The sequence below is a fragment of the Castor canadensis genome, chromosome 4 (genome assembly GCF_047511655.1).
Source record: "Castor canadensis chromosome 4, mCasCan1.hap1v2, whole genome shotgun sequence".
NCBI classification, from domain to species: Eukaryota; Metazoa; Chordata; class Mammalia; order Rodentia; family Castoridae; genus Castor; species Castor canadensis.
In genome coordinates this window covers 39835931-39848598 of record NC_133389.1, presented here as the reverse complement: position 1 = coordinate 39848598, position 12668 = coordinate 39835931, and the positions used below count along the sequence as shown (strand labels likewise).

General features: G+C 38.5%; 1 protein-coding gene across 3 annotated transcripts; it reads right to left on the bottom strand.

The window, feature by feature from the left end:
- Nucleotides 1-2214: 2214 nt before the first annotated feature.
- Nucleotides 2215-12394, bottom strand: Znf24 (zinc finger protein 24). 3 transcript variants are annotated; one of them, XM_020183009.2, is made up of 4 exons: nucleotides 12244-12394; nucleotides 10092-10594; nucleotides 9703-9850; nucleotides 2215-7669 (listed from the first exon to the last, which is right to left on the bottom strand). In XM_020183009.2, exons 2-4 carry the CDS (start codon nucleotides 10509-10511, stop codon nucleotides 7131-7133), a joined length of 1107 nt encoding a protein of 368 aa, XP_020038598.1. In that variant the 5' UTR covers nucleotides 10512-10594; nucleotides 12244-12394; the 3' UTR covers nucleotides 2215-7130. The 3 variants fall into 3 exon arrangements, with proteins under 3 accessions (XP_020038598.1, XP_073926106.1, XP_073926105.1); XM_074070005.1 differs by having other exon boundaries at nucleotides 10092-10526; nucleotides 12244-12353; XM_074070004.1 differs by lacking the exon at nucleotides 12244-12394 and adding an exon at nucleotides 11919-12227.
- Between the last annotated feature and the right edge of the window lie 274 nt (nucleotides 12395-12668).

The window sequence follows — 12668 nt, the reverse complement described above, 5'->3', positions numbered from 1 at the left end:
TTCAATATTTATGAAATGTTTTGATTTTGATTGGGATTGCATTGAATCTATAGAACAAGTTGAGAAGAACTCTTGACAATATTTTCTTATGTTCATGGAATATCTTTCCATTTGTTCAGTTCTTTGATTTCTTTCATCAGAGTTTTATGGTTTACCTCATATAGATCTTGTACATATTTTGTTGGATTTATGCCAAAGTAGTTTGCTTTCAGGGATACTAAAGTAAGTAATAGTGTGTTTTTCAGGTTTCACTTGTTCATTATTGGTATATGACTTTTGATTGACTGCCAGACCTTGTTATTGTGTCTTGGGTACTGAATATTTCAAAATCCAGTATATGTATTTATACATATTTTGTATATATATACTATATATATATATATATATATATATATATATATATAAAACCATTGTACTGGGATGTATTTAATATACTGACTTTATCCTCTCAGGTCTTATTTTAAAGTTTATTTCAGGCAGTATGTAGTCTAGGGCTCATTTTTCCCTATTTAAGAGGCAAGACCCACCTTAGCACCATAACCCAGGGTTTCTTAGTCTCAGCACTATAGCCATTTGGGACTGGCTAATGCATTGCTGTGCATTGTAGGAGGTTTAGCAGTATCTCTGGCCTCTATCTAGTAAACACCAGTAATGCTCAATTCCCCTGGTCTGACAAAAATGTCTCCATTGACAAATGTCTCCTGAGGTGGGGGATAAAGTTGCTGTTGTTTGAGAACCACTGCTCTGATACCCTGTGGATTATGAAGTTTTCTACTCTGACCCTTTGTGAGCCTATGATTTCTCCTTTAATTCTTTTGGATTTTTTCCCCCTGTGCTCCTAATTCAACTAAATACTCAAGACCCTTTGCAGAATTCTGTGTACTCTTTCTGTGCAGTTATCTCCTCTGTACACTGCCTTGCAAAAGATAAGCCACATTGGCCTCTCAGGACTGCCTGCTTCATCTTTCCACTGCTGAGCTTTGCCCGAGCTCCTCTCTCCTCCTGAGCTGTAGCCTGGAAGCTCTCTTCAGGTAGTAAACTGGGGCAATTCAAGTTTACCTCATTTGTTTCCTGTCTCTTGGAGATCTTGTCCTTCCCATCTTTTGCCTCTAATGTATTTTGTCTAATTTTTTGTTATTGTTGTTCAGGCAGGTTAGAGCTACTCTTTGTAACACCATTTTGTCCTGAAAATGCTTTTTGTTATAATACAGCATATTTGTATGACAATCAGAAAAAGTGATAATGTAAGACAGGTGAGGATTATAGGAGTGTATTTTTTAGTAGGTGAGAGGACTTGGATCTAGTGGTGAGGTTAGCCTTGAGCAGAAGCACTGTTTAAGTTAAAAGGGAAGAAGAAAGGCGTAAGATTAACAAGTTGTCATATGGACACTTTGGTTGTTTTCTGTTTTCTAAGTATATGCTTTTTGATTTCTAAGAAAGTTTTGTTTTTTTGGGGTTTTTTTTTTGGCAGTACTGGGGTTTGAACTCAGGGCCTCATGCTTACTAGGTAGGCTCTCTGCCACTTGAGCCACTCCACCTGAATATACTGAAGAGAGAAAATGTAACTTAGATAGATTGGTGGGGGTGGGAGAGGACTCACTGAGAAAAGGGTGGCAGGCAAAGCCTGGTAAAATTATGACTTCTCTTTTGAATGAAATGGGAGACTATTAAAGTTTGGGGCAAAGGAGTGACAAGATGATGATAATACAGTTGAATAAGTCTCCACCTAATTCTTTAAATTCTTACGATGCTTCTTTACATATTTTCTTATGAAGGCAACGTAGTAGGACACATTTAGAAATAATAATCACCCAAGTCACCCATGAGTCCACATCCTAACATTCTGATGCTCTCTATAGACCCACATGTATATAATCAGGGATTGGGAATGAGCCACTTCAAAACTGGAGGACTGAGAAGAAGATAAGGACCACAAAGAATCATACTGGGGAGATGGAGGTCACGAGGCTCTCCAAAAGCCATACACAGGAGATACCACTAGGTGGGTACAACAGACTCAGTAGTGTAAGGAGAGTACCAGACTAATGAATCTGGAGAAAGGATGGTTAAGTGAACTGCCAGAGGCAACTGTACGAAAAGTCCTTCAAACATCTTCAACGTCAACATTGTTATTGTTGAAATGTAATGTACATGTGAATGGTGTGGGGAGTAAAGTAGGGAGTGAAGTAACAAATGTCAGAGGTTGACAAGAGGTCAAATCATGGAAGGCCATGCTAATTTTATTAACTTATATAATGCATGAAGTCTAGAATTTAAAATTACAAAGGTTTTCTACAAATCAGTAAGAAAATACAAATAACCTGTATTAATCAGGACAGAAACCAAATCCAATTATCTTAAACAAGAAAGGAATTTTATTGGCTCTCAAACTTTAAAGTCCAGAGGTAGGGCAGGCTTTAGGCACAGCTGGATCTAGGGCCTCCAGAAAAATGACATCAGAACGTTGTTCTCTTCCCACTTCTGTTAGCCTCTAAGTTTCTCCTCAGATACTTTCTTGACATGGTACAAATAAATTCAGGTTTATGTAGGCTCTGATTCCTGGGGCCTCCACAGAGTTGCTTTTCCAGTAGTTCCAGCAGTTCTGTTGAGGGCTCTCCTTAGCCTGGTTTAAATTCTATGCCCATTCTTTTAATTGTTGTGGCTAGGGAGCTGTTGTATTCAGGAGGCCAGGCCTGGTCATGTGCTCGCCTAAGCCACATGGAATGGGTTCATCACAATAAATAAGGGTTCTGTTATCAGAAGATGGAGGAAGAAATGCTGAATAAACAAAAACAGATATCCACACAGAAAAGCAGGTAGAAGATACAAACAATCCATTATAAAACTGTAAATGACCAATAAACATGAAAGTAACCCCAACTTCACTATTAGGAAAATGCAAAATAAGGAAGGTGTTTCTTTTTTTTCTCTTTTACCCAACAGATAAAGACTATCAAGTGTAAAGCTATGCAGGGTAATTAGCACTTTCCACACAGTTGTTGAAAATACAGAAGTTACGGGAGTCTCTAAGAAGGCTAAAGTGAGTCTGTCAGACAGCAAGTCTTTCAACTCAACAATCCACTTTACAGATACCAGCCTAAAACAGTCTCACAAATGCACAAAGACATCTGAGTAAGATGTTTACTTTGGCAATGTACTAGCAGGAGAAAAAAAAAAAGGGAGGAATAAAATGATATTTTCATAGTACTCAATCCCATTCAACCACTGAAGAAATTTAAAGTCCTCAATATCTGTAAGGCAAAAAAAATTAAAAATCAACACCTATATATAATCCTATTTATGCAAAAATAGTGTTTATATGTTTATGTATATTCATATGGAAATGTATGGAGGGTACTAGAAGGATGTATACTAAACTGTGGAAAGCAGGATGTTACTGGAAGCCCTGGAGAAAAATGGTCTCTTGGCTCTTAGATTTGTGTTATCATTTAAGTCTTGTATAATGAAAAGGTAGTTATTTTTACTATCAAAATTAAGAAAAATGGGCAAAATCAATTCGCAACACAACATAAAAATAGTTAACATATGAAAAGATGTTCCTTCTCATTAACAATCAAAGAAAAGAACAATGAAAAGACAAGACATTCTGCCTATCAGATGGCCAAAAAATTTTAAGTATGCAGCGTTGGTACGAGTGTACACAAACAGGCATTCTTCCCATTGATGGGAGTTGTAAAATGGTACGTTTATGGTATTTCCCAAAAATGTCAAATGTGCATTCTCTGACCCAATAAACCCATTTATAGCTATTTATATTATAGAAATACCCACAGACAGCAAAACATATATACGGGGATGTTAATCTGTATCTATAAAGACCCTAATAATCCATCAATATGAGACTGGTTAAATGAATTTAAGAGTATATTCATGCAATGAAATAGTATGCAGGTATGAAAATGTTTTCATCAATGTGGGTGAGGGGAGGCATCTCAGTACAGTGTGTGTACAATGGGGATATATACCTACCTCTTAAGGTTGCTAAGGATTAACAGTTAACCCATGGTAAAGCACTTCAGTCGGTACCTGTTAAATAGCAACCCCAAGTCTCAGCTATTAACAGATTTTTGCCTAAATATGTACATGCCCAAATCTGGAAGAAAAACAAATTACCACAACGTCTTGGAAATGTCCTTTTTCGTTTTATATTTCTGTACTGTGAAAAATTCAAATGAGCATGTGTAATAGCTTTCATTTGTCAATCAAAATTTAACAGCCATTACTCATGACATAGTGAAAAAATATGTCCTGGGAGTCCACAGAACTAGATTTGAGTTTTAGTTCTAATTGGCCACATGCAAGCAAGAACTCTGAATCTTGCTTTCCTATTCTACAAATATAGGTGAGATAGGTATAGTGTCTAATCCAATTCTTAGCATGCCTATTATTTCAATACATGTAACCTTCCCCTTAGCTTACACAAATGTAGGACACTGCTAAATGATCAAATGTCAACTGAGTGAGAATATGGATATGAATAGCTTAACTTCCAAGAAAATCAGTAGAAAATTTAACAGCAACCAGCAAATACTCAGTGGCTATTAGATAAGTCATCGGCAGTCTGTATGCACTAAAGCAACTGCTCATTTGCTAACCAGATGTCCTATTTAGGTCACTGCTTAGCAGTTTCCACATCACCACTTCACTGGAGGCTGGACAATCCTCCAAAATAATGATTATCTGTGTGGGTATCAATGAATGTCTGGATGAAACAAACCATAAATCACTGTAAAGTTATTTTAAATCAATTTGTCTAACAGGGACTTAAGCCTAACTGGGGATGGTGAGTACACATCCCATCATTCCCTTTCTCTCTGTACCACCATCCAATCTTTTGGGTTTTATTTTGCTCCAGTCCCCCTTTCCCCCAAAGCCTTGCCTTAGCATCAGAGTCCTTTCTGACTGATGCACAGGTTATCAGACCTGGCAAAACAAAAACACATTTGCCAATTCTAATGCTACTGTTTCTGTGCTCAAACATTACCAAACACATCTTTGGCATATATGACAAATCTACCTCAGGAGTTTCCAGCCTGAGAGGTCACTCCCGTCTTACCTACTCTGATACAACAATTCCACCATCCCAGCAGTCTTCCAAATCTGCCAACTCAAAACCTACTTGGAAAAAAGTCAGTTATAAATAAATCAATCAACTCGAGATCATTTTATCTTAGGACAGAGGAGTTTATAGCTTTATTGACTTGTTTCCTCTCAGCCACAGAGAAAAAGACCAAACAAAAAGTCCCTAATTTTCTGGTATAACTTAAAATACATATCATTACTACATATTTATACTTCAATAAATCTTACTTCTATAAAGCACATTTCTTATTTTATCAGAAAATCTATAAACAAGCTCCATTCTGCCTCACTCTCCACCAGCTGACCTTGCATTTACTCTGCTTTTTAACAGACTCATGCAAATCTCGCCTTCCCCTTTAAAATTTGATCCAAGCACTAGATATAACCCAAATCTCTGGAACTATGAAATGTCTGTATTTGCATGGATCATCTTGCAGACAATGATAACCATCATAAAAAATCCTTTTCTCATATTCCATGTTTTAACTTCCAGAGTTTTCCACTAAACAGTAGAACCACAGTACTTGGGATTCTTAGCCAAGGAGTATATAATCCTACTACTACAATGTATTACTTTAATACATTTGTAAAAACTTGTTAAGACTGAAAATTAAAAAACAAATTCCAATCAATTCTGATAGTTCATTAACTAGTTAATAGCCTAGTTGTTTATTTTTAAAGCAGAACAGTCCATTCAACTTAACATGTTAAATACAATCTCAAAGCTACTAGATTATTTTAAAAAATAAGATTCATAAACCTCCAAACTGTGTATCTTGGACTCACCTCTGAAGAATGCTGGAGAGCTGGCTAGCTCTTTGAGCCGAATCCTCCTTTCTTTCCAAAACAACACCCTGGTAAGAGAACTACAGCTCTGGGAATCTCAGAGGTAACCTCCCCTGTGAATACTGATGGGGAAAGAGGCTAACTACATGGAAAAGCTTTGTACCAAACCCCCTATGACTTACAGTGGAAGAAATACCTACCTACTTATGGTAGTATTACAGTACCTAGCACAGTGCCTTGTCGGTAGAAAACGTTTAATAATAAATGCATGGCTGTTTTAGCCTGATGTTCAATCCTTTTGTACCAAAGAAATAAACAGCAAACCGGGTACTTATTGCCTGCCTGTAAGGGAATTTTCTGCTCTTAACAAGGATGAAGGCAAAATGATGATCAAATCTGCAGGCTTTTTCTAAAAGCCAAGACAGATCACCTTATGTTTACATTTTATCTTTCAATACTGTCATTCACTACAAACTCCTTAGTGTTATTTTTATCTTTGTAGTTTTACAGGTATTGTTTGGACTGTCCACTTTTTAATAACAAATGGGAAAACATTTATTAAAGGGCAGTTTTTTAGTTTTCCTGCAGGATGCCTACACTTAAGAGACACTGATATACTTCAATGCTTAAATCTTCCCCAATCCTGATGTCCCATTCACTTTTTGAAGTGTTGTCACCATCACTTCTTGAGATCTTAAGGCTCAATTTGAAGCTTTTAGTCATCCTTTATCTACTATATTCTCAAACATACACTCGAATTATGTAAAAGGAAACAGAAGGTAAATTTTTGAAAGATGGTTTTAAATGGCTGAAGATGTTTTTCAGACTTTGTAATTCCTGTGTTGCCTTTTAAAGTAGAAAGGAATGTATCCTTACAAACATTTCAATGATCAATACAGAAATAAAATATTTATCTAAAAAAAGGAAACCTTTAGGAAAGGGACAAGGAATTAGGTAGTTCATTATTTGGGGAAAAAAATAAGAGCGTATAAACATCACATGGAAAATCTAGGCATTAACACCTGAATTAAGTTTAAATTTTCAGTTTCTAGGCAGGTTTAACACCATTTCTTTCAAGATAAAATAATAATGGTAAGTGAAGATTTTTTTTTATTTCCCAGTGGATTTTCTGACAGTCAGTAGGGAAAAAACTACTATGTATCACTTCATGTTTTTCAATTTTACCTTCATTTCTGAAGAAAAAAGACCTGAGTGCTGATTTTTTTTTTTTTTGTAATTTTTTAAACTTTCACAACATTCAGAAGTTTTTCTGCATTATGTCTTCTCTGATGTCTAAAAAGATTTGAGCTTTGACTATAGGATTTCCCACACTGAACACATTCATAAGGTTTCTCCCCAGTATGGATTCTCTGATGATTAATAAGCCCAGAATTCTGGCTAAAGGCTTTCCCACATTCAAGACACTTGTAAGGTTTTTCTCCAGTATGGACTCTCTGGTGTTGCACAAGGATGGAACTTCTGCTGAATGCTTTTCCACATTCAACACATCCATAAGGTTTCTCCCCACTGTGGATTCTTTGATGAAGAATAAGGGCGGAGCCTTGACTGAAGTGTTTTCCACATTCATCACATATATGTTGTTTCTTTCGAGAGGGATTTCTCTTTCTTTCAAACCTCCCCTTGGGGAAACAGGTTTCTCCATATTTAAAAATTTGAGGAACACCTATATTAAGAGCGCCAGGAACTTCATGAGATTCTACTGCTGAAGGAATTTCCTGTTTTGGAGCTAGTGCTCCATTTTCAATCCTAGCATCATCATCTGAAATAGAAAATGTAAATATCACTTAATTCCAATTTGGGGAGAACAGAACTTGAAGAAAACAAATTTAAAAATGAACTAAAAGTAAAAGGCTTGTGCACATCTATAAACAGCAGCATAAAAACTAGCATTAGGTTGCCTACTCTCAAAAGGCGAAAATGAAATGGCTGATTATGAGGTTAATAAGTTAAGGGCACAGTAACATGACATAAAAGATTATGTCTACATGGAACATAGGCAAGAGAGTTATAAATGGTAGATTCTAAGACAGTTAGGGAGATGGTCAAAGTGGTACAGCTAAGCCTGAAAGAAATTGTTAAGAAAAAATGGAAATCATTATAATGTTCTTTTGCTTTGAGAAAAGTACATCAAAATGCAAAGGTATAAGTAATAAGAAACCTGTCAGAAAGTAACTATTTCAGAAATGAGCAAGTCAAGGTAGGTCACAACCAAGATTAGACTAAAAACAGAACACAGGAGTCCTGGTATTGAGACTCAATTTATCTCAATTAAGATAAATTGAGAGCATCCTGTGTTAACTAAAACGTGACACTTAAAAATTCAATATACCCTTAAAAAATGAAAAAGTTTCCTGTATGAAAACTTGCCCTAATTTGGTATTTATCATGGTTCTTATAAAAATTGTTACTTCTAAACCTCATTGATATGTGTCTTGTGAAAGAAAACCCTGAATTACTAACATGGAGACAGGAGACACCATCACCCATCTGCAAGCAGAAATAAGGGCAAGTCTCATTTAATAGTTTTCCTGAAACTTCAAGCTTAAGGACACAGTTGATAAGAAGGTGGGCAGCAGCACTCAAAAAAGTGGTCAATGGCATGTCATTAACAAGGGATAAGTCAAGTAAGAAGGGAGGGGGGAGAGAGAGACAGATAGACGCAGGATTAGAGGGTAGTGAGGCCTAAGGACTTGAACAGAGAAGTTGAGTGTGAAGGTGAAGTGGAGACAACTGATACAGAGAGGAATGGAAGTTTCCAAATGTGGAAAGAGAGTATACTGCTAAAGCAAGGATATTAAACATAGGGGAGAAAATATTTCTAAAACTCAGAAAGGGGAGAAACTTGCTGCCCAAGAAAATGCCACCTCTAAAGATCGAGCATAGTGGTTCTCAAACTTTACTGTACAGAAGAATATCCCAAGAAACATGTGGAAGTACAGATTGTAAGCAGACTTCTGCCTCATCCCCATTCTGATTTGCAAGCACCATCTCCTCATATGGGAAGAGAGCTTGCCACACCTTACTCTGTGGTATACCAACTTTATCTCCAACTACCTCAAGGAAGGAGTCCTAAAGTAGTCTCAAACACAATTTCCTATAAACTCATAAAATGCAACTAGCACTTCTGGGAGTACGCTGGGTTGCATACATAGACATATATGGCATTAGTTGCCAATATACTGGAAGCAAATGGTATGAGAGAATTATTAAATTACCAGACTAATTTTTCTGCATCTAACATATGATAGCTAAGAAGCTAAAAAAGAAATTATCCCAAATACCATTTTTATTTAATAAAGCTTTTTAGGAAAAAATGACTCTAGGTAGTTTATTGAAGAAAACACAAATTGCTAAAAAAAGTAAAAAGACTTTAATGATATGTATATCATATATCATACAAAAAGATTAGAAGAGACTGGAGGTGAGTTCACTGTACCACTAGGTTTAGGCAAGACACTGTAAGTAAAAGGATGTAAAACAAATGACAAATAAGCAACACTGTATATGAAATAGAGAGATCTGGTCTGTAAGTAAGTGCTGGCTCAGAGTAAGACAAATGCTACCCTAACATGGGCAGGTCTTCAGGAAAGAGGTTGAAAGAGAAGAAAAGGCTGAAAACTTTAATGTCCAATATCTAGGAATAAAAAATCAAATTGTTATTAGGAAAGAATGGAGATCTTATAATATGTCTACATCTAAAGATTCAGGGTAAAAGTGATTTACCACCACGTGAACAAGCAAATAGCTCTGGAAAAAGGCCCATGTTCTCCCACATGGAGTTTTGGTCCTCACCACAGTGCCTTAGGGAATGGAGTTCCCAGGATGCCCACTTGAGCTGGTTCTCCACAGCATCAAGCTCAGAACTCGGTAATTCCTGAGCTGCTTCTTGAGATACTATCTCCTCTACCAGCACTTCCCGTTTCCGCTGACGGAGAGAAACCTGGAAACAAGATTTTAGTTCATTTGAGAGAATTTTGATACTAAACACCCATAAAAGAAACCACACAAAATATATACTACAGCCAAGAGCTAGATGGCAAAGCAGCACAAGTATTGGAGAGTGGCAAGGGAATGGGGAGAAGGCACAAACATAACTCTTAGTGGAGAAGAATTAATTCAACAGTTTGCCCACTGGTATGTCAGTGCTTCTGACCCAGGGAGAGTGATGCAATCAAGCTCACCGTCTGTCCAGGGTCATCCAGTTCACTCTCTAAATCCTCCAGTACTGTCACTGCCTCCTCTCCATTCTCTGGATGTTGCTCTCGAACCCAAGTCTGTAACTCCTTGGGTAGGATGGCAATAAACTGCTCCAGCACAACCAGCTCCAAGATTTGTTCCTTTGTGTGCGTCTCAGGCCTCAGCCACAGACGGCAAAGTTCTCGGAGCTGACTCACAGCCTCGCGGGGCCCTGGTGAATCCTGATATCCAAACTGCCTGAATCGCTGCCGGAAGACCTCTGGGTCAGGGAGATGGTTCCAGGTAATACTTGATCCCTCTTCACCATCAGGATCCTCCTCCAGTTTCACTCTCAGAATTTTTTCCTCTTCATCTGGATTTGGGATGATAAGTATTGAATCTTCTTCCACTGACTGAGCAGACATCCTGATTTATTAATACTTCAAGGAACAAGAATCAAGGCAGGATATAAGCCTTAGGAAAATATCCCTTTTATTCACAACTATTCCTAAGGCACAAAAAATAAAAAATATACAAATGACCAAATATCCAAAGAACTTGGACTTACAATGTTAAGATAGTTGTTCTTTTACTGAGTTAAAAATTCCAATCAATCACTTATATCGATTGAAATTCTTCCAGAATTAGCAAACTACAGCTCCTCAGCAAATCTATCCTGCCACCTATTTGTTCCAAGAATGACTGAAAACAAAAATATTTCATGATGTGAAAATATGAAATTTAAATGCCTGTGTCTACAAATCACTTTATTTTTCCATGGTTCATGCTGCAACAGCAGAGTTGGCACAGTGAGTAGTTTCAATTGAGACATAACAAACTTAGTATTTATTTGCTGGCTCTTTACAAAAAAAGCTTGCTGGTCTATGACCTACAAAGTCAACAAATCCTGTTCAACAATCAAAAGAGTCCAAATAAAAACCAGTTGACCTCAATGTTTTGTAAATGTTTTGACCCTGGGACATATTTTTGCAATTTAGGACTGGTTTTCCCTGTCAAACATAGGTCAAGTCCATGCCTTTAATTTTAATTTTTTATTTTTTGGTGGTGGATTGAACCCAGGGCCTTGTGCAGTCATAACTTTTTATTAGCTGCTTAAATTTTTTCTCTTTATGTTTTTTAAAAGTTTAAAAATATTTTAAAGATACTTAAGAACTTCTTAAAGTTAAAATATGTACGAAAAATGTTCACTTCCTCAGTAGCAGATCACATGATACTGGAAAAACACAGTAACATGCAAATATTATTAAGTCATCCATCACATTGCAAATGCATTTAAATTTATAATAGGCATTAATCATTAATCACTGCAAACTCTAATAAAGAAAAGGCACTCTTTAACTTCGTGCAGTTGCCCAGTCTTCTTAAACTTAATGACTCAGTTTTCCCAGCCTTTTTTTTTTGTAGCGGGACCGGAGTTTGAATTCATCCTATGCCAGGACCGTACCCTATCAAAGGTTAGAGCATTTATGTTGCCAGGACAGTACCCTATCAAAGGTTAGAGCATTTACGTGTAATAGAAATTTTCTTTTATGATACACTGCACGCTGCTGTGGGACGCGTGTAAGGAATGCAGGCCCAAGGGCCCGAGTATTTGAGCTGTTTCTTGATCCCAGGAGGGCTCTTTTCCCCACCTCTGTAGGATGTCCTCGGGCCTTCTTCCCAGACCCCAGTGCGGATAGCACAAGACCACAGGCCGCACAAGACCACAGGCCACCCAAGACACAAGAGCGTCGGAGCCACAGTACGTCCTTCCGCGGCCCGCAAGACTACAAGTCCCAGCAGCCCCCGCGGAAGGCCCGCCCAGCACCCACCTCCGTCACAGATGACTCCCAGAACTCTCCGCGAGACGCAGGGCCTCGAAATAGAACAAAACCGGCCTGTGGGGGAGGGGGAGGGGAGGGTTGCGGGGGACACACGAAGAAATCTCCACGGATGCCTAAAACCGAGGAAGTCTCCCGCCGATCCCTCCCCGCTCCTCAATTGCTGGGCTCTGAATCTCCGGCCTTTCCTCCGCACCTTCGGGAAAGTGGAGAAAGGTCCCCTCCAGGCTTTCTCGCCTGCACTTGCTGAAAAGTCCGCAGACCCTAGCGCAGTGACCCCCTCCTCCTCATCCCCTTCCCCAGCTCCGGCGCAAACCTTTGGCTCAGGAACCGCAGCAGCTTTGCTGTCCAGTGCAGACGCAGAAACGCCGCTGACAAGCGGTTTCCCAGAAGCCCCCGGTGCGGACTGCTTCCGGTCTGCAGGCCCCGGGAGGCGGAGAGAGGCAAAGCCCCGCATTGCCATGGAGATGCGCTCCGGGCGGGGGAGGGGCGGCCTGACGACAATGACCGCATTGAGGCTGCGCTTGGCCTCGCGCCTCTCCTCGAATAGCTCAGCGCTCTCTGTTCCGTTTTAAAAAAAACAAAGAGGACGCAGCCATTAAGATACGTCTTTACAGTTTTCACATGCATTATCTCATCTGATCCTCACAGTAACCTTCTGAAAGAAGTAATAAACGCGAATATTTATGAAAGTCTTCTAAATTGTACCAAGCCCTATACCTGTGTTAGTGTAGGTTTTTT